A 21,853-nucleotide genomic window follows, 5' to 3' on the forward strand; every position below is an offset into this window, starting at 1 on the left:
CATCCTTATCTATTTTGTCCAGCTAAACAAATGCCATAAGTAAATGTTCAGTTCAGTTAAGTTCAGTCACTCAATTGTGTCTGACTCTTTGCAACCCCATGAACCGCAGCATGCCAGGCCTCCCTGTCCATCACCGACTCCCAGAGTTTACTCAAACTCACGTCCATCGAGTCAGTGATGCCATCCAGCCATCTCATCGAGTCAACTCTTCACATGAGGTGGCCAAAGTATTGGAGTTTCAGCTTCAGCATCAGTCCTTCCAATGAGCACCCAGGACTGATCTCCTTTAGGATGGACTGGTTGGATCTCCTTGCAGTCCAAGGGACTCTCGAGAGTCTTCTCCAACACCACAGTTCAAAAGCATCAATTCTTCGGTGCTCAGCTTTCTTCACAGTCCAACTCTCACATCCATACATGACCACTGGAAAAGCCATAGCCTTGACTAGATGGACCTTTGTTGGCAAAGTACTGTCTCTGCTTTTTAATAAGTAAGCGTTACCACGTGGCAGTCTTTCCTCTGGTTTAGGATGAGGTTTGCCAGGACTGTACCTGTTGTGAGGAAGAGGAAGTCCTTGTCCCTATGTTACTGTAATGCCATTATTTGTTTAGCTTTTTAAAACTAGATCTTTAAAACTTTTTTCCGCTGTGAGTAATAAGTGTAAACTCCCATATCTTTGATCTCTCATTACTAGATTCTGGGTCAAAGGATCTATAAAATGTGCAAGACCTGTCATATCACAGTTGTGTGCATTTTAAAAACACCCCAAAAACACACAGTTAAATACACCCAAGTTAATCAGAGCCCCCAGTTACTACTTTGTATGCAAAATTCCAGGAGTTAACGGGAAATCATCAACAAAATAGCCCCTCACTCCAGCGGTCTCCCCACGCGACATGTGCGTTCCCCCCACCCCACATGTGCGTTCCCCCCACCCCGTTCCCAGGTGAAACACACAGAGGCTCTCCTCAGACGTTCACAGTGAGGATTGCAAGGTGCTGAGTGAGGTGGAAGTTTTCCATTGAGTTCACCACACTGTTTATTTTAGAATGATTTTCATACTTGTTTAAGGAAAAAGAAGTTTATGAATAATAATCAAGTAGGACTGTGAAATATCACAAACCAAATTATCCCATGTCTATTACAATCAGATTTTATATTATTAATATATAATGGTTTATTTAAATAAGCCTGTTGAAATACTTTTCCCTATTTCAGGAATCATAAATTGAGTTAGAAATTTGTCCAGAGTTGCTTGGATTCTGTTGAGTTTCAGGAAAATCCAGATTTTCTTCTTATTAGTTGTATGAATAGCATATAGTAATTATTTTCATTATCATTTTACATATATAAGTACATTTTATATACATACATTACTTTTTTATGTATTTTCAGTTTTTCATATGGTTTATAATATAAGGTTAGCATAATCTACTTTATAGCAAGTTTAATCCCTCATAAACTCCTGTGTGCTTCTATAATTTAAATCTTGAAAATAAAAGTGAACCAAATTTTTAACTTTATTTTAGAATTCACAAAATTCTTATTTTACAAGCATGTTGGAAAATTCTTCTATCCTAACACATCTTTAATGCTCTTTCCATTTAGTATGACTATAATTTTTCAATAAACAAATAGTCTTCTCTGCCCAGTAGATAAACAGTGAACTTGAACACCTATTTCAGAATTGTGTTTCCCTGTGTCTCAGACCAATTCCTACCATTATTTCCCTTGGAAATCCAGGCCCTGTCTAGGTACCTATCCTGACTAAACTCGTGTATACCCACCCTTCTAGAACTCCAGCAAATTATTTGCCACTTGTCTCTTTGGCCATCTGTCCATCTGTTCTTAACTGTAGCTCCCTTCAAACACTTAACATATTCGGAAAGCTTATGCTACATGCTTTTGTTTGGTATTTTTAAAACTTTTCTCGCCTGCCTTCCTCACCTGCATGAACTTCCGTTTTCCCCGTGCGCTGGCTTCCGCCTGCCTGTTGAACGTGTTGGCCTGTCTTTGGCTGCTTGCGAAGTGGTCTGAGCGGAGCAGAGCCTTCGGCCAGGGCAGGCAGGGCTCCAGTGCCCCCGGGGAAGCTGGGGAGGCTCCCTGGGTGAGGCAAAATGACCGCACAAGGCTTACCTGTCCCAACACTGTGATGGGCTTCCCCAGCGGCTCAGACAGGAAAGAATCTGCCTGCAATGGAGAAGACCCAGGTTCAGTCCCTGTGTGGGGAAGATCTCCTGGAGAAGGGAATGGCAACCCTCTCCAGTATTCTTGCCTGGAGAATCCCATGGACAGAGGAGCCTGGCAGGCTATATAGTCCATGGAGTTGCAAGGAGTCAGACATGACCGAGCGAATAACACTTTCACTTTCACAACACTGTGATACACATCTGCCCCCCACTTCACCTGGCCGCACACACGGCTGAGATTCTGTTGGCTGGTTTCCAACGGCCTCCCTGACTTGGAAGCTTCCCAGGTCACCCCTTCGGGCATCTCTACACCCACTGGCTCTAGCAGGAGCCCTTTTTCCTGAGTGCCTTCTTGGGCTCTCATCCTTCACTCCTTGCTTCCTGACCACCTTCTTGTCCCAGCCCCACATTCCTTCTCTGGTGTCTACACTGGCTCTTAAAAGTTGCCCACTGTCCCTGTGACCCACCCTGCTGGAATCCCGGCACAGCACCCTGGATCCAACTCTTTCTTTTCTAGGTTCCTAGGAATTATATTGTCAGTTCGGGTAAGTTTTACTAAACTATGGGGGCAAATGACCAGGATACCATCTTGATTACTGAACATTATTTACTGTATTAAAAAAATTATTTTGAGACTTCTCTGGTGGTCCAGAGGTTAAGACTCTGCACTTCCACTGCAGGGGACATGGGTTCAATTCCTGGTCAGAAAACTAAGATCCTGTATGCCACATGGGGTGTCCCCTAAAAAAATTATATTGGTGATTATATTATTTAAATCAGGTATAATTTGCCCAGATACATGTACGTATATGCATCTGTAGAGCTTCCCTGGTGGTGCAGATGATGAAAAATCTGCCTGCAATATGGGAGACCCAGGTTCAATCCCTGGAGAAGGAAATGGGTATACTGAAAAGCCACTTCAGTATTCTTGCCTGGAGAATTCCATGAGCAGAGGAGCCTGGAATGCTACAGTCCATGTAGTTGCAAAGAGACATAAAAAAAAAAAAAGAGTCAGACATGTTAGAGTGACTAACACTTCCACTTTCAAACACATCTGTATTATATTCCCTCTATTTGAAAATATTTCATATTAATCTTTACCAAAGAGATTGGTAGAGTGTTTCAAGCTCTAGAAAGGGAATACTGATACAGATTTTTAAATTTTTATTACAAACAGGTATTTATGGTACAGGTTTGAAAGAGGATATATGCAGTGTCCTTGCAATCAAGTCAGGACATCTAGCAATCCTAGTTCTATGGCACTGAGATAAAATATAGGAGGTTTAGTAATTCTTATTTTAGGGAATTCCCTGGAATAGAGAAAGGCCGCTCATTCCCTCAGACCTTTGGTGATCAGTCATTAGGAGTATCATGGCCGTCCATCTGTTTCTCCTCCTGCAGCAGAAGTGACATGGAGATATTTTTGAAGCAAGCTAGATCTAAGCGACTTGTCCACTGCTTCTTGCCTTGTTGCTGTTAAAACCAGAGGAACGCCCTTCCTCAACATCACCACCTTTCATCACTATTTTTAGGCATTCTGAAAATTTTTTCACCAGCTCTGGTGGAACTACTTCTGGCCACTAAACAATGTCACATTTGCTTTGATATCAATGCCATTTGCCTCATTGTAAAACCTGCTTCATCTTTTCTCAGATCCATTCCAAAGGCAAAAGCCTAACTTGATTTTTTAAACTTTTGGGAAATGCTTCTGTGATTGCTTTTAAGAACATCAGGAAAATGATAAAAGTTATTTTGGTGTAAGTTAACAGTTGTCTTTCGTTAAGTACAGATTTTCGCAGCCTTGGAAGATAACTAAATGGAGTATTAATGCCAACTGTAAAAATATGAGTACCTTTTATTTGAAGGACAACCACGTTTCACTGAAAGCAGGAAAGACTGGCATATTTACTTAAACAAATTCCAAAGGCGTTTTCACACACACACACACACACCCAGGACTAAACAGAGAAAGTGCGTGTTTAAATCCTGATTGAGTACTCTTGGGGGCACTTTCTTTAATCTCACGTCTCTCATCTCAGTTTTAAGAAGTAGAAGTTACACTGAGTTAATTGAACCTAGACTTTTCATTTTGATTTTTCTTCCCTTTGAGGAAGCACTCTTTCAAGCAAGCTTGATATATTTTGTAAGAGTGAGGAAAATAATTTCACATGGACTCAGAAGTTAATACATATGTCAGTATTCCTCTACTTTGCAGTAGGGATTTGTCCACTCCCCTGACCACACCACCCTCATTTCTGTCCAAGAACATGACTTCAAATTGCCGGGGTTTTAGTGGATTTTGATAACTGGACAAGAACTTAGAACAATGCTGGCATATGCTAGGTGCTTAGCAGTGGTGTCAAGTAAATGAAAGGAGGGACCGATCAGTTGCTTAGTACCTACTTATTGTTCACAGCACATGACCTCTAGGCTTGGAGACAGAGGTGGAGATAATGAGGAAGAAGTATAAGCGAGGTGGCTAGAAGAAAAGGTGGGTCCACTACTGGCAAATATCTAAAGGACCCTTTCAGTGTAAATTGAAGTGTTTGCACTGTTGTTGTTTAGCTGCTAAGTCATGTCCGACACTTTTGTGACCCTGTGGACTGTAACCCGCCAGACTCCTCTGTCCTTGGGCTTCTCCAGACGAGAATACTGGAGTCGGTAGCCTTTCCCTTCTCCAGGGGATTTCCCCAGCCCAGGGATTGAACCCACGTCTCCTGCACTGGCAGGCGGATTCTTTACCACTAGCCACCAGGGAAGTGCCAGCGTGTGTTCTATGAAGACCAAATATACTCACGCCTCTGATGATGGTGGTAGCTTTTTTCTCAAAGCCAAAGTATGTACGATAGTGGGGTTAGGTAGAAGGAAGTGAGACAGAAGACAGAGATGGAAAAGAAAGGAAGAAGAAGCAGAGTATTTGGTAGATATTTTTTCCTTTATTTTTTTTTCCTTAGGATTAAAGTAGGTTACAAGATACCTGAACAAAATGGTTGCTCATGAAATTAATAAATCATGCATTTTTATGAACCTTTGTATTTTTATGAACCTCATGGAGCAACACTGAATCAGCACATGGGTGCGTATGAATTTTGCTAGCCAAAAGGCAGCCTTTCTGAAGCCTTGGGCATCACGTGTTTTTGGAGGGAGGCAGTCAAAGAAACAGCCCCAAACATCAAACCCTAAGAATAATAAATCCCCAAAGAAAGTACACAGGATTCTGTCATTGTTCTGTTCTTGTTAGGTCAGGAAATAAGCATGCAGTTTTATTTATTAACTTTTTTAAACTAGCATTTTACCTGAAAAAAAGTAAAAGTGATGAAATTGATCAGAAAAAAATGAACAAAGTATGACACAACAGATTTTTAAAATAATAGCCAAGATTGCTGGATAATATGATAATGGAAGGAAACTCAGTGGTCTGAGTGTGGAATAAGCAATAAGCAATTGGAATAAGCAATATTAAAGTTCACTTCAATACTTGAGTGACCTGAGTGACCTGAGACCACCATGCTTAATAGAATGCTGTTACCCGAAAAGGAGTAGATGATCATTTTATTGACTTGGAAATGCTGTACTGTGATAGACCCTAGTTTTATTATTAAAGCCTGTGGCAGAAATGGGTTAAATGGAACTGTAAGAAATGCCTGATTTGCAGGTCAAAAACATAGGAGCACAGCAGTTTCATATGGCTTAATCCTGCAAACTGTGCTTGAGTGGGAGAAATTTGAAAGGGAGCTCTGTGGGGAACTTCAAGGAGAGCATAGGCGACTTTTGATGGAACAGTATAGCATTGATCCTTGGGTCCTGAAGGGTATGGGGGCAGGGTCGACGGGGCGCCTCTGAATTTCTTTGCAGACTCAGTCATCAGGTCTACTGACTAGTGCCCTATGCTGGCTCCTACTTAAAGCCTCTGTCATTTTCTTCCGAGCACATTCCTAATGAAGAATACCTGCACAGCAGAAGGTTCTTGCATGTTCAGGGTACATGTGTGTTCCTCTTGAGGTGTGTGTGCACATGTGCCTTCTTTTCGGAGCTTATCAGTGAGGTCGGTCACTTCCCTGATCTGCATTTTGCAGCTCTGACCAAATCTGTCTTTGTGGTGCTGTCTACAGACAGGAGCAGCCCCTAGTCACCCTGCCTTCAAGCAGAATGAGGACACAGAATGGCTCTTTTTTTGTGAGGTTAGACTGTAGGCTCCCATGAAGAAAATCCTCGTAACTGGAAAAATTCATTAGTGTTTGGAAAGGGGACATATTTTTTTTTTACCTGTTAAAAGCTAAGTTATGAATGGGAAAGATTTTTTTTTCCTGATAGATTCCTTATACCTTTATTAAAAGATCATTTCAGGTATTAAGCTTATCTGAATGCAGTGATGTTATTTCACAATTATAGAATTAACCCTAAAAAAATAAGCTTATTATTTGGGATTTATTTTTCATTTTTTCCCCTAACTCTCAAATGATGATACCTCATTGATTATTCAGAAACTGAGATGGTAAAGAATGCATTTATTTGATTCAGTTAATATAAGCATTTCTTCGGACGTTTGATGTTGTACTAAGATGCTGTTTTCAAACTCATGATTACCAAAGGGGAAAGGTGGGTGGGAGGGATGAATTAGGAGATGGGGATTAATATATACACATTCAGTTCAGTTCAGTCTCTCAGTCATGTCCACCTCTTTGCGACCCCATGAACCACAGCACGCCAGGCCTCCCTGTCCATCACCAACTCCTGGAGTCCACCCAGACCCATGTCCATTGAATCGATGATGCCATACAAGCATCTCATCCTCTGTTGTCCCCTTCTCCTCCTGCCCTCAATCTTTCCCAGCATCAGGGTCTTTTCCAATGAATTAGCTCTTCTCATCAGGTGGCCAAAGTATTAGAGTTTCAGCTTCAACATCAGTCCTTCCAATGAACACCCAGGACTGATCTCCTTTAGGATGGACTGGTTGGATCTCCTTGCAGTCCAAGAGACTCTCATGAGTCTTCTCCAACACCACAGTTCAAAAGCATCAATTCTTTGGTGCTCAGCTTTCTTTATAGTCCAACTCTCACATCCATACATGACTACTGGAAAAACCATAGCCTTGACTAGACGGACTTTTATTGGCAAAGTAATGTCTCTGCTTTTTAATATGCTATCTCGGTTGGTCATAACTTTCCTTCCAAGAAGTAAGCGTCTTTTAATTTCATGGCTGCAGTCACCATCTGCAGTGATTTTGGAGATCAGAAAAATAAAATCAGCCACTGTTTCCCCTGTTTCCCCATCTATTTCCCATGAAGTGATGGGACCAGATGCCATGATCTTAGTTTTCTGAATGTTGAGCTTTAAGCCAACTTTTTCACTCTCCTCTTTCACTTTCATCAAGAGGCTCTTTAGTTCTTCTTCACTTCCTTCCATAAGGGTGGTGTCACCTACATTATTATATATAAAATAGATAATCACAAAAGGACCTACTGTATAGCACAGGGAACTCTACTCAATATTCTGTAATAACCTATATGGGAAAAGAGTCTGAAGAAGAATTGATGTATGAATATGTATATCTGAATCAGTTACCTTGCTCTACACCTGAAACTAACACAACATTGTAAATCAAAATAAAATAAAAAATTTTAAAAATATAAAATAAAATTAAATGTAAAAAGGATGCTATTTTTAATATTTCAAGAGTGATAACTCTGCTCAAAATCAGATATTGAGTAGATTTGAAGTAAATATGGCATGGTGCCCTATCAGGAATAGTGCTAGAACATTGTCATTAATTTATAGATTTTGCAATGAGCTTCTCTAAATCTGTCACATGTAAATTGTTGAAATAATGAAGGCTGCCTCTTTATCCCATGTGAGAATCCTGCGTTTGAGGCAGGTAGCATACAAGGTGCCATTTGCAAAACCTCTGTGAACTTACATATGAGTCTCACATTGCAGCGGTCATAGCTGAATCAAGTTGGCAAATCAGAGAGCAATACCAGTAGTGATGAAAACGATTATTTCTAGAATTGAAGGCAACTCAGAGAAAAAGCAGCTGGAGTTTGGACTCATTACTTAAATTTATAGAAAGGAGCTCAGAAAGGCCACAATGAAGCATGTTTTTTTCATCAGCTTCTTACAAATGTGGTAAACAAACAACATCCTGAGCTCTATAATTTCTAAATAGCTCAGGCCCAGGACCCATAGCTCGGCCCAGTGCCCATCAGAGCTCAGTGTCTCGGGCCGCTGGAGCAGCGTCTAAGCGTCAGGATCGTTAATTCAGGGAAAAAACTTAGGTCTGGTCTAATAACTTAGAGTGTGTTTGTTGTGTCACAATGTTTACGTTTATTTACTTTTTCCATTGAAGTTTTATTTTATATTGGAGGGTGGTTGCATTACAGTGAGGCATCAGTTCCAGGTGTCCAGCAGAGTGATTCAGTTGTGTGTATGCATATATTCATTCTCTTTCAGATTCTTTTCCCATATAGATTGTTACAGAATACTGAATAGAGTTCCCTGTGCTATACAAAGGTCCCTGTTGGTTATCTGTTTTTATATATAGTACAGCATGGACGGAGGAGCCTAGTAGGTTACAGTCCATGGGGTCGCAAAGAGTCGGACACGACTGAGCAACTTCACTCACTCACTCACTCAAATTATCCCTCCCCTTTGGTAACCGTACGTTTGTTTTGTAAGTCTGTGAGTCTGTTTCTGTTTATAGTATGTTTCAAAAGCAAAGTCTGTAATTAAAAACAGTCAAGCATTTTGTGATAATCTTCTTAAAATAATAACTTTATACACTCAAGCAAGCATTGGGAGGTAATCTCCTTCAAACCTACTTTATAAAGTACTGACCCACAGATTGTGTGATTAGTTCATGAGTCCTTCTATGGCGATTCTAAATACATTTACTAACTTATAATGTAAATAAACACACATGCCAGTGATTACAGAGGCAAAATAAAATGTAGAGGCATTTTTTTAGCACATATATTTGGTCATTATATTAGCAACCACTGATTGGCATATGATATGTTCAATAAGTGTTTCTGGAGATGATTTGGTGTTAGATCTTTAGAGACTTTTTATGTGCTCAAGTTGCAAGGTAATACTTTTATGAAAAAAGCAGTTTCCCTAAATGTGGAAACTTCTTAGCAGAGAAGATGAAGATTCTCTTTCATAAGACTTATATATGTATCTTACATATGCAGGAAAAACCACCATCACTAAGGTCAATGGTGACCACATCCCAGCGGTCCATCTTTACTCTTCTTCCCTTGATGGCATCAAACACTGTTGGTCCGCCATTCTTGATCTCCTCCTTTTGATTCCAAGACGCTGCATCCTCTGCCTTCCTGCCTCTTTGGTCTTCCTTCCTCAGCTTTATTAGCAAATTCTTCCTCCACCAAACCAGGAGTATGTTTTCTGTAGATTTCCACCTGTGACCTTCTTTTCTCCTCGTTTCACCTTTGGCCTGGGTGACTTCATTCATTGTTCCATGAATAAAATCTAGAGTTCCTGATCTCCAAGAGTCACTACCTCTTTAGCATGTCTCAACTTTTCTGTTCTTCAACATGTTTTTCCTGCTTCCTCTTTTCAGTGGTCCTTAGTTTTCTTCTAGTTTATCAGACCTTTTTGCTGCCATTGTCTGTATTGTACATATTAAAGTTGTCATCAGTCAATTTGTGTCTGTCAACGTGGTAGATCTTTGTACCCTTCTCTCTTTATTTTCCATGTCTCCTTTTTAGTTGTCCACTGATGTTTCAATTCATGGTCCGAGAATCATCTCTAGCTACTGAATCTGGTCTTAGAGACTCATGATTTGGGCCTTTCTCCACACTTGTCAGGGTATAACTCATTGAGTTCTGGATCCCAGTGCATTTGTCTTTGTCTGGACTTTTTTCTTGGCCTGGCTCATTTTCACCTTGCCCAGTTTCTTCATGAAGATTTCCTTCAACCCGGCTGCAAGTTAGTGGACTCTCCATGGATTATGATTTCTTTTCAAGCCATGAAAAGTGAAAGTCGCTCAGTCACGTCCGACTCTTTGCTGCCCCATGGACAGTCCACGAAGTTCTCTAGGCCACAATACTGGAGTGGGTAGCCTTTCCCTTCTCCAGGGGATCTTTCCCAATCCAGGGTTCAAACCCAGGTCTCCCACATTGCAGGCCGATTCATTACCAGCTGAGCCGCAAGGGAAACCCGAGAATACTGGGGTATGTCGCCTATCCCTTCTCCAGTGGATCTCCCCAACCCACAGATCAAACCAGTCTCCTGCACTGCAGGTAGATTCTTTACCAACTGAGCTATCACGGAAGCCCTTTTTAAGCTATGGATGACTGCTACTACACAGTGACCTTAATATTTACCAGTCTCCAGGTCTTACCTAGAGGTAAATTCATTGAAAATAAAAGCCATTTGCTATCTTTGTGTTCTCAGAAGTACTTTCACATAGCTTTTATTTAGTAAAAAAATAATTTGAATAAAATAATTCATCAACTGTACAGCAGCCAGTAATTACACTTGATCATTTGTTTTGTTAGAAAATACATTTTCAGCTAGATTTAAATGTTTTCCCTATTTTCAAAAAAAAGAGACTTTGCATATTTTGATCAAATGTGAATTTGTTTAGCCATAGTTGAAGGATAAAAAGTCACTTGAATGCCCTTCTAGCGTAGATTCTTATCTTTAAAATGAAATTTTGCACATATTAGTATGGGCTTAAGCTTCCTGTGATCCAAAATATTCTTGCCTTTTTCTTCATTTTAGATCTCTACCAAAATACTTGCCTGCTGTGCTGAAGCTACCCTCTGTTGATTATTATTTTAAATCTTTTAAGGGAAAATTGCATTGATTTAAATGAAATTTAGTGTGTAGAAAATACTTACCTTATTAAACAGAGCCACTATAATGAATATTACTAATGGTGTAAACTGTTGTGAAAACAAACAAAAGTAAATTGGAAAAGACTGGTCAGCCATTGTTGTGCTTTACATTTTATTTTCCAAACTATTCATAATCTTGAAGTTTCCGTGTCAGGTCGCTGTATGGTAACTGTGTCTGTAGATTTTATTCATGCACCTGAGATTGGAAGATGTGTACCCATTATTTAATTCCTGTCTGTGCTACGCTGTGAATTGCATCTTAAGAGAAGGAACCTTTTCTAGCGATGAATTGTTTCCTGAGACATTAATGATCTTGTCAAAAATAATACCATTAAAGAAAATAGACCACAACAATTACTCCCAAATATTCCTCCTGAATAATGGGAAAACTACAATGACATACCTCAGGTTAAAAATTGTGACTCAAAATATATGTTTATTAAAACAAAAGGAAATAGCAAAAGAGGATTTTTTTGCCCGATTTGTGTGTGGATGAAAATAAGGATTTTAGGAAACTAGTTATTAAGAGTTGATTTGTTTTTAAAATGTATTTTTTGTATACTGAGTGTTCTCCAGATTCTTAAATTTATTTTTCTTTATATAAAAGTATATGTTTGAATCTCAATAATTATTTATCCTAATGACCTTATGGGGCTGTTCCCAGTTACATGTACAGAAAGAGAGGAACCAGAATTTTAAAAATTAATTCTTGAGTCTGTCTTCACACAGGACACTGCCTATACAGTAAATAATCAATATGGTTATTGATTATTTACCATACCATTCTCTTAATCTGTATTTTTAAAAACATTTTTTTCCTTCTGCTAACCAATGTTGTACATGCCTGTATAAATTTACAGCAGTACAGAAAAATATTGTATAGAAAAGTAGAATTATCTATAGTTCATTACTATGCCAGTCAGCTGTTAAGAGTTGTAGATCTAACAATAATCAGTTCAGTTCAGTCACTCAGTTGTGTCCAACTCTTTGCGACCCCATGGACTGCAGAATGCCAGGCTTCCCTGTCTATCACTAACTCCCGGAGCTTGCTCAAACCCATGTCCATCGAGTCAGTGATGCCATCCAACCATTTCATCCTCTGCCGTGCCCTTCTCCTCCTGCCCTCAATCTTTCCCAGCACAGGGTCTTTTCCAGTGAGTCAGTTCTTCGCATCAGGTACCCAAAGTATTGGAGTTCCAGCTTCAGCATCACTCTTTCCAATGAATATTCAGAATTGATTTCCTTTAGGATGGACTGGTTGGATCTCCTTGCAGTCCAAGGGACTCTCGAGCCTCTCCAACACCACAGTTCAAAAGCATCAATTCTTCAGCTCTCAGCTTTCTTTATATTTCAACTCTCACATCCATACATGACTACTGGAAAAAGCATACCTTTGACTAGATGGGCCTTTGTTGGCAAAGTAATAATGTCTCTATAATACCGATTCATAATGGCCGGAATTTAAATACCACTAAATGTGTGACAATGTTATAAGTGCTCTAGAGTATATTTATTAATTTAACCATAAAAAAGAGTGAAATAATGCCATTTGCAGCAACATAGATAGATAGAGCTAGAGATTATTATACTAAATGAAGTAAGTCAGAGCAAAACAAATACAGTATGATAGCATGTATATGTGGACTCTAAAATATGACACAAATGAACTGATTTATGAAACAGAAATAGACTCATAGACCTATAAAGCAAATGTATAATTACCAGGGGCAAAGGGGATAAGGGAAAGATAAATTGGAAGTTTGGGATTAGCAGATACAAACTAGTATATATAAACTAAACAACAAGGTCCTCGTGTGTAGCACAAAGAACTATATTCATTATCCTGTAATAAAAACCATGATAGAAAAGAAAATACTTTGACAAAAATGCTTTGTATTTTTTTTACAATAAAAATTGGATTCCTAAAAAAATATATGTGTATACACACATATGTATATATATGTTTTTTTTTAGTAATTTAATCTATAAACCCTGTAAGGTACAACTCGTTATCACTGCTTATCCAATGACAGAACTGGCCCAGAATGGTTGAGTAACCTGATACATGTGCTCCCAGTTTTTTCTATGGTAGACTACCATTTGATATTATTGCTATTGTATTATTTACAGAAATAGGAACATGACATACTGATGCTGGTTTACCACTGTCAGATCCAAAACAAAACTGCTCCTCGCTCCACTATGTAAATATACATAGCACCACCATACAATTTTTCTGCAAGTCTGGTCAGTACTATCTCCTTAAAGAATGAAAAGGCCATTTCTCACTGTCTTCACTCCTTTAAGCTGAATCCAAGCTGTTATCATCTCCTGCCTGGATAATTGCCGGAGTCACTGTGGCTGGTCTCCCCACTTCCAACATCACCCACTCCTGCAGTCCACTCTCCAGGCAGCTGCCAAAGTCTGATTTTTAAATGTCACCCAGATCATGTTACCCTTCTGCTTAAAACATCTCAATATTCACATCCCTCGTGATGGCACTGGAAATAGCACCCTGAGTCATCATCACAGCCCTGGAGACCCGTGTGGTCCCTCTCTGTCTCCTTGCGCCCCACCTCCTGCCTCCTCCCATCTCCCTGCCTCCTTGCAGCCACCATTCGATCTCTGGACCATGTCATGCCCATCCCTTTCTCTGGGACTTTACACTTCTCTTCCTTTCATTGGCACTTTTCTACAGCCGGCTACTGTGTCCTTTCAGTCTCCCCAAAGCAGCTTTCACAGGCTGCCTTTCTAAAGAATCCTAACCCTCCAGTGCCCCTTCCAATCTTGATCTCTGTCATTTTCCTCAAAGCACTTAGCACTATCTGAATTTATTTCCCTATTTCTGTATTGTCTTTTTTTTCCTCCTGTGGTAAAAACTCCGTGAGAATAGGAATTTTCTCATTCATCTGAGTGCCTAAAATAGGCGGGGCATATCAATATCAGGCTTTCAATGAATAGCTCAATTAATGAGCAATTTAGACACCAGCATTAGAAGGATGTTTCCTGAAGTATTATTTGCATATTCCTCCGAATTCTCACTTTGCTCTAGATTGCTGAATGAATGCTTGAATTGATTGCACATGGAAAGAAACTTTTCAGCAGCTAGGGATGTTGGTAGAAGCATCTATCTGATTAAATGAAAGTACAAAAGACAGGTTTACTTAATTCTTAATGAGTGGGCTTAAGAAATGAGACAAAGTATTCTTGTTGTGTGAAGAATTCTAGTCACTGAATAGCGGACCAATCACTGCAGTATTGTTAGGTAATTGTTATGAAGATGGGGAAGCAACATGGTGATTCCTGGTACAACATACATGGTGCATTATGCATTCACAGCCAGATTCTCCAGTTATATTTTGATCAGTAAAAGTTCCTTTTTCTTGCGCAGCTTCTTATTGCTTCTCCTTAAGCATCCAGCCGTTTTGGGAAGAAAGTTAGCCCAGTAAGTGTTTTTAATGATGGGTTGGTATAGCCCCTTCCAGTTGTCAACAAAAATCAGCATGAACCTTTGATTAACCTCTTCAACTCTTCACTGAATCATTAGAACTATTCTATTTGGTACTGAAAATACTTGCATCTTACTTGTATTTTCCAAAGAGAGACACTTGTCTTTACAAGTGTCTTTACAATGCGCACTCATTTCTGCTTTAATAGTATTTTAACGTATGTGTTAAGTCCTGTGAACTACCTTTGTCTGATTATAAAATTCTTTCTGAGAACAATATTTCTTTGATTACCCAGACCAAAAATGACCAGGTTGGGAAATTTTTCCCAACTCTTTAATATTAAAATGGTTTTTAGCAGGTGGAGTACCATTTGAGTACATACATGTATGCAGAAATTTCAAGCAAAATCAGCATAGCACTCATATAGCTCCAAGTAAGATTTTAAGTGCCATAGGATTAGCTATTCTAGAAAGAGTAAGTTTTTACATGTAGATGTTTTTCTGCTAAACCAGATCAAAGAATGGCTGTGTATAGGACACTGTCTATAATTTGAACTTGAAGTCCATTTTTTGGATAGAACTTCATTATGACAGGCTGTTCCATTTATCTTTTGTACTTATCTTTATCTTAAAAGGATATCTTAAAAAGGATCTTAGAGATCACCTCTTCAATGTTTTTTATGGTGAGAATTATAGCCCAAGGAGGAAAGGTGGCTTTGTTAAGGTTTTAGCAGTTAGTGGCTGAGCTAAACTGAGAACGGGAGGCTTTCTTGCTAAGTCTCTGTTCCTGCCTTTACCCCTGCATGTGTGGGACTCACATCCAACGAAGATGTTCAGCTGTAATAAGATGTTAATGTCTTGTGCATACTGTAAAGAAATTCTGACATTCAGAGTCATTCGCTGAGCTTTGTGTTCTGATAAAACTCAACATCTAAGAGAAGTTCAAGACCTGCTTCCCTCTCTTGGTCTTCCTCTCCTCTCTGTCCCCACTTAGAAAATGTGGTAATGCATTTCCTAAAACTGGATGGATACCCTCCCAGTCATGGATCATCTTTCAGTTTCAGAGATATCACATAATATGATGTCAGTGGAGACAGGAGTTTTCCTCATCCATCCACCCATTATGGCCTGTCTTCTGTGTTAATAATACACTTGGTTGTGGGATGGCTTGCTGAGCTTTTGAGGATAGTCTGTCTCCCTGGATGCCTTTTTCACTGCTCTGGGCAAAGCTAAATGAACCATAGGGGAATTGAACCTATAACCTTGGCCTCATTAATTTACCTGCTGTAAAAAATCTCCTTTCAGAAATTTATGTTCTGCTGTGACGAGATTAAGAGTGTGATTTCATTCATTCAATAAATAGTCCCAGCATGACACTAATGGAGAGCACAGAGAGGCAGAGGACAAGGTCTTTGCCCTCGAGGGTTTAAGATGAGTGCTCCAGTCGAGAGTGTCAGGGCAGAAGTGATGACTGCTGAGGCAGGGGCATTAGCAAAATGCAAAAGCAGATCATGAGAACAGAGAGAGGTGTGTCCTGCTGGGAGTAGATCAGGGACCCTTGAAGGATGGATGGGTTTTCCAGGAGTTGGAGTAGGGGTGGGGATACAGAGGGTGGAGCCCAAGCCCACGGGTGGGGAGATTGCAATGTGGTGGGAGCAGGCATGAGAGGCCCTGGAGAAGGCAGAGGCACACGTGTGCACTCACGTGTGGTGGTCGTGGGCACAGGGAAGATGGAATATTTCTAAACTGGAAAGAGAGAGAAGCAGAGCTCTGTAACAGGAAGTGGCATTCGTCAGCTACTGTAGAGTGAATTGGAAGGGAGGCTGGGGTTAAGGGTGAACCCTGAGGAAGTGATGAGGGTCCGAAGCAGGCTTCCCAACAGGGTGAGGGGAAGTGATGGAAGTGGGTCAAGGCTGGACCAGCAGGGCTTGGTAACTGAGTAGATGTGATAGTGGATGTTTCAACCTGGGTGCCTAGCAGATGGCAGGATCCTTCCTGAAGCCAGAAGAAGACCGAGGCAGGGCAGTTTTATAAAGGAAGTGAACACATAAAATTGGAACATCGGGGAGAGGTTGGAGTTGGACATGAAGATTCAGGAATCATTCATTAGGAGAGCTGTCTTAGCTGGGATAAGTGGATGAGATCATTGAGATAGACTGTAAAAATGAGAAAAAGATGTCCAAAGGTAAAACACTGAAGAAAATCTACATTGGCGATCAAGACAGTGAAAAAACAGAGAATGAGCTCAGTAGACCATTACAGACGCCGATGAAGCGGAGCACTGCCGAGAGGTACGTGGAGGCTCTCTTGTAATTGAGAGATGTCGGCAAACAAGAAGGAACAATAACCCAGGCTGGCTTTAATTGTGTCATTGGCCAAATTATTGTTTTAATTGGGATTTCACAATGCATCTTTTTGATGCTTCTCTTTGACTTCTCTTAATTCAGTTCCACTACATACTTTTCTCAAGAGAGAGAGTTAAAAACCAAGCACATTCTTGTATGTAAGGAGTGCAATAGGAGTTCAAAATTGATGATGGTTGTGAAAAGGCCAGTCATCTGAGATCACTCGTTTATCCCAGGTGTTAAGCGGTAGCCTTATATGTACTAAGGACTGTGCCATGCCCTGGGGACACAGTGGCAGAGAACCACAGACACAAATCCAGGCCCCTGTTGAATTTACCTTCTTGTGTGAATGAAGCAAACTAAAGAGGAAAATAAACAGACTAAAGAAGGAAAATAGACAATATGTTCAGTGGTGACATGTCCTAGGGAGAAAATAAAGCAGAAGAGGAAGGGGGTTCAGAAGAACAAGCATTTTCAGTAGAGAGGTCGGGGAAGGACTGATTGAGGAAGTAACATTTGGATGAAACCCTGAAGAAAGGGGACTTACATACCTAGGTGAACAGAGACAGCACGTGCAAAGGCCCTGAGGTGGGTGCATGCCCAGTGTGTCTGAGGTCTGGCAAGGAGACTGGTGTTCCTGAAAGACAGCAGGCATGTGAGAAAGGTTAGTAAACTTATAGGAACCATACTGGGGCCCTGTGGTCACAGGCTGACCCTGACTTTTCCTCTGAGTGTAAGGGAAAGCCCTGGGATGGTTTTGAGCAAAGAAATAAATAAGAGTCATTCTGGCGACAGGGGAAGGAAGGGGAAGAGGACAGACAGGAAGATCAGTGAGGAGGCTTCTGCACATCCCGGGAAGAGGTGTGGGTGGCATGAACTAGAGTGGTCCTAGAGGAACTGTTGGAAGTGATCCAAATATGTATGCTTTCTGAGGGTAAAGTAAAGAGAAGTTAACAGATTGAGACGGAAAGAGATAGAGAGTCAGGGATGAGTCCATGTTGCCGTATCGGTCTGCGAGGGCTGTGTAACAAAACACCACAGACGGGTAGCCGAAATAAGAGAAATGTGTCCTCTCGTGGTTCTGTAGGCGTGGCCATGCTTAACCTGTAGGCTGAGTTGGTTCCTTCTGAAGGCTGTGGGGGAGAATCTGTTTCACTCCTCTCTCCGAGCTTCTGATGGTTTCACAGCCTTCCCTTGGCTTGTAAGAGCATCACTCCCTTCATCTTCACAGCATCCTGCCTGTGTGTGTCTGCGTCCCAGCGTCCTCTTTCTAGTAAGAACATCAGTCAGACTGGATTAGGGGCCCACCCTTCTCCAGAAGGATGTCATCTCAACTAACTATATCTGCTATGGCCGTATTCCCAAACAAGATTCCACTAAATCTTAGTAAGATTTAGTTTTAGGTGAAAAACTAAAAATAAGGTTACCATGCAATCTAGCAATCCCACTCCTGGGCATATATCCAGACGAAACTATCATTCAAAAGATATTTTGTACCCTCATCTTCATAGCAGCACCATTTATGAAAGCCAAGACATGAAAACAGCAACCTGAATGCCAATGAGAGATGAATGGATAAAGAAGATGTGGTACATATATGCAATGGAATACTACTCAGCCATAAAAAAGAACAAATTAATGCTGTTTGTGGTAACATGGATGCAAGTAGGGATTATCATCCTAAATAAAGTAAGTCTGAAAGAGAAAGACAAATACCACATGATATCACTTATATTCAAAACAGAAACCAACTCACAAGCATAGGGAATAGACTTGTGGTTTCGAGGGGGCTAGGTGAAGGATGAATTGTTAATTTGGGGTTAGCAGATGTCAAATCATGTGTACAATGGAAACACAACAAGGTCCTTCTGTATAGCCCAGGGAAATGTATTCAATATCCTGAGATAAACCATACTGGAAAAGAATATATATATGTGTGTAACTGAGTCTCTTTGCTGTTCAACAAAAATTAACACAACATTGTAAATCAACTATACTTCAGTTTTTAAAAGAAGATTGCCCTCTGATGCCCTAGGGTCCAGGACTTCAACTTACACATTTGGGGTGGGCAGGGTAAACAATTCAGTCCATAGCAGTTGCCAAGAAAATGTGTTTGGAGAGAAGAAGAGGAGGGTGCCAAAGACTAAAGTTAAGGGGCTTTTAAGTTTGAGGACCAAGACCAAAGTTCACCAAAATGTTCAGTACAAATCCCGTGTATACTTGCAGTTGTGGAAAAGCACTTACATGTTAGTAATGACTTTTAAGCTGTATTCTAATTGTGTGTGGCCTCCTGGTACTTCCCTGTGCAGCATAGGAAAATCAAACAGAGTATGAATTGAGTTTTACTGGCTGATATGCCAGAGAAGTTATTGGTGCTGAAATGGAATGTTTTGAATGCCATAAAGAAGTCAAAGGACACTAATAAAAATAATAAAGAGCACTTTTCTCAGAAGGAGAAATAACTTTGGAGAACATCATTCCAGCCCTTGATTTAAGAAGTCATTTTCTAAAAAGTCAGGCATGCTGCAGTGCTTGAGCAGTGGCAGTTTGCTCCTTCATCTGTTTTTGATGAGAATGTAGTTAAAACATATAAAATCATTTTAAAGAAATCATCAAGGCAATATTATCACATTTTAGCTAATTTGAAAAATAGAAAAATCATCACGGTAACTTAACCATTCTAGCCTTTTGGTATGTTTTCTTTGAGTTTTTTTTTTCACGTTCCTGCTGTTTAACATAGAGACAAAAGCTAGGATAGCACGGTGATGATAGTGACATAGAACAAGTCTACCCAACATTGCTCGGCATGTCGGCTCAAATTTCTCTTGCCTTCCACCTCATACTGCACATTCTGCCTCCTCTGCCCCATCTTTGTCTGGCTAAGGTCTGATCATCCTTCAAAACTCAGAAGGCTTTGGGGAAGCCTTCTCACTGGTGTATTCCCACCCTGACTGGTAATGGAAAGCTGTGCCGCCATATTACCCCACACCTAAGCACATACCATAATACCTCACGTCTCCACCAGCTCTGATGACAGGAGCCGGGCAGTTCATTATTTCCTCAGGACCTTTTGCAGGACCGGTGGGTAGGTATTCAATAAATGCATGTGGACTCGGAAAGAAAAAAAAAAAAAGGTTATTTGCCTGGTCCACATCTGCCACTGAACCATGAGACCTTCTTAGAATTTAAAACTGTTTTGTTCAGATTGTGCCATAAACCAGTATAGAAATATGTAATATATCTTGAGAAGAGTCTCCTTAAAAAGTATTCCACGCATATTGTTGCTTCAGGGGTTAAATTTATGCCTCAAAACTGAACCCTTCATTTTCTAACCATGAAAGTCACCTTAGATAGTTACATATGTGGCTTACTTTTAGTGTTGACTATGTCCCTTCCCAGGTGGCACTAGTGGTAAAGAACCCGCTTGCCAGTGCAGGAGACATAAGAGATGTGGGTTCGATCCCTGAGTCAGGAACATCTTCTGGAGGAGTACATGGCTACCACTCCAGTTTTCTTGCCTGGAGAATCCCATGAATGGAGGAATCTGGGGGGCTACAGTCCATAGGGTCATAAAGAATCCGGCACAACCAAAGCGACTTAGCACCCACACATGTCTCTTTAAATGAGTAAACACAATGAACTGAATTGAACATGCCTCGGTAAGTTAACATGGAAAAAATGCAGGAGCTTGGAGGGTGAAATTTCTGGCAATAGAGACAAGAATTAATTTTAATTTGTGCATTGTTTTGGAGAGGGGGGAGTTTTTCACCTGGCATAATTGAGATACAATCTGAGTCCAAGTGAAGAGGGTTGAGAAGTATTGCAATAGCCCTTTGATGCCAAAAATACTTTCATGATGACTTGGCTCAAGATTTCTGTCCTCCCTGTTCACCTAGAATGCAAATAACATTTTTTGGTATGCAGTCTCAAAATTAGGAAAAGGAAGAAAAAGTTTACATGAGATTGTTTATGGTTTCCTAGTACTGACAAGAGGCTTTGCTATAGGGGATTCTTGCTACATTACTCCTCTCTTGAAGGTTTTGCCTTCATTTCTGACGTGATATGGGACCTTATTGAATTTATTGATGGAGCCACGTTGAATGACAGATATTGAGCTGAGCTGTACAACATGTCAAATGTGCCACTGCAGTGTAGTTACTTAAATCTTGATTTCTTTCCCCAGCTCTACTTTACGAAGTGTTTCTACTGGATCCTCAAGACCTTCCAAAATATGTTTGGTGTGTGGGGATGAGGCTTCAGGATGTCATTATGGGGTAGTAACCTGTGGCAGCTGCAAAGTGTTCTTCAAAAGAGCAGTGGAAGGTAAATGTTCATGTGGGTGTTCCTTTTACACATTTTCCCCTAGTGTATGGTTTACTCACAGTTAACTCTATAGCATTATTGAGAAATAATCCAAAAATGTTTTGAGATGTAATCTGTCAGTGAAAAATAATAATGCCTTGCTTAAAGATCACTTGGGGATTTTTCACTGAACAATATTTAATGGCCAAATTTTGAAATTGTGGGTTGGGAACAACCAGTCAAAAACACTGGTTTTTTGGTTGTTGATTTATACCAGTTTGTTTTTCACTGAGACTTAGAAAAATAATTATATGTCACCATAATTTAATTTGCATGATCTAAAAGGGCGTTTTTTAAACAGTATGTCTGCCTTGTCTGTGTTTCTATATAAATATATGTGTTTGTGGCAAGTTAAAACATATCAGGATCATGTGTGTAATTCAAGTTGTATTCCTAACAGAATTATGTCATTTAATAGCTGCTTGAGATTCCAGGTCTCCATTTGAATCCTACTTTTGTTCTTACTGAAAGTTTTCAGTCCACTATATTAAATGAAAAATTGTACTGAGATTAAAGTATACATAAGATAGCTTTTGTTCTGTCCAAGTAATCGTACTTCCTAAAAGGAAATGGTCTTTTGGTTTGTTTCTGGCTTACTCCAGCCTCACTTCCAAGCAATTAATTAACATTATATTTAGGCCAGATGGTTT

At 40.1% G+C, this 21,853-nt stretch overlaps 1 protein-coding gene across 3 annotated transcripts in view; it reads left to right on the top strand.

The window, feature by feature from the left end:
* The window catches only part of NR3C2 (nuclear receptor subfamily 3 group C member 2), a 424,004-nt gene that overhangs the window by 185,662 nt on the left and 216,489 nt on the right, over nt 1–21,853 (top strand). For 2 of the 3 annotated variants that reach the window (XM_070474780.1, XM_070474779.1), the window contains exon 3: nt 21,025–21,176. In XM_070474780.1, coding sequence (XP_070330881.1) covers nt 21,025–21,176 — 152 coding nt within the window. The remainder of the gene's footprint in view (nt 1–21,024; nt 21,177–21,853) is intronic. The other variant, XM_020873208.2, reaches the window with a different exon arrangement.

This window comes from Odocoileus virginianus, chromosome 12, assembly GCF_023699985.2.
Source record: "Odocoileus virginianus isolate 20LAN1187 ecotype Illinois chromosome 12, Ovbor_1.2, whole genome shotgun sequence".
Classification (NCBI taxonomy): domain Eukaryota; kingdom Metazoa; phylum Chordata; class Mammalia; order Artiodactyla; family Cervidae; genus Odocoileus; species Odocoileus virginianus.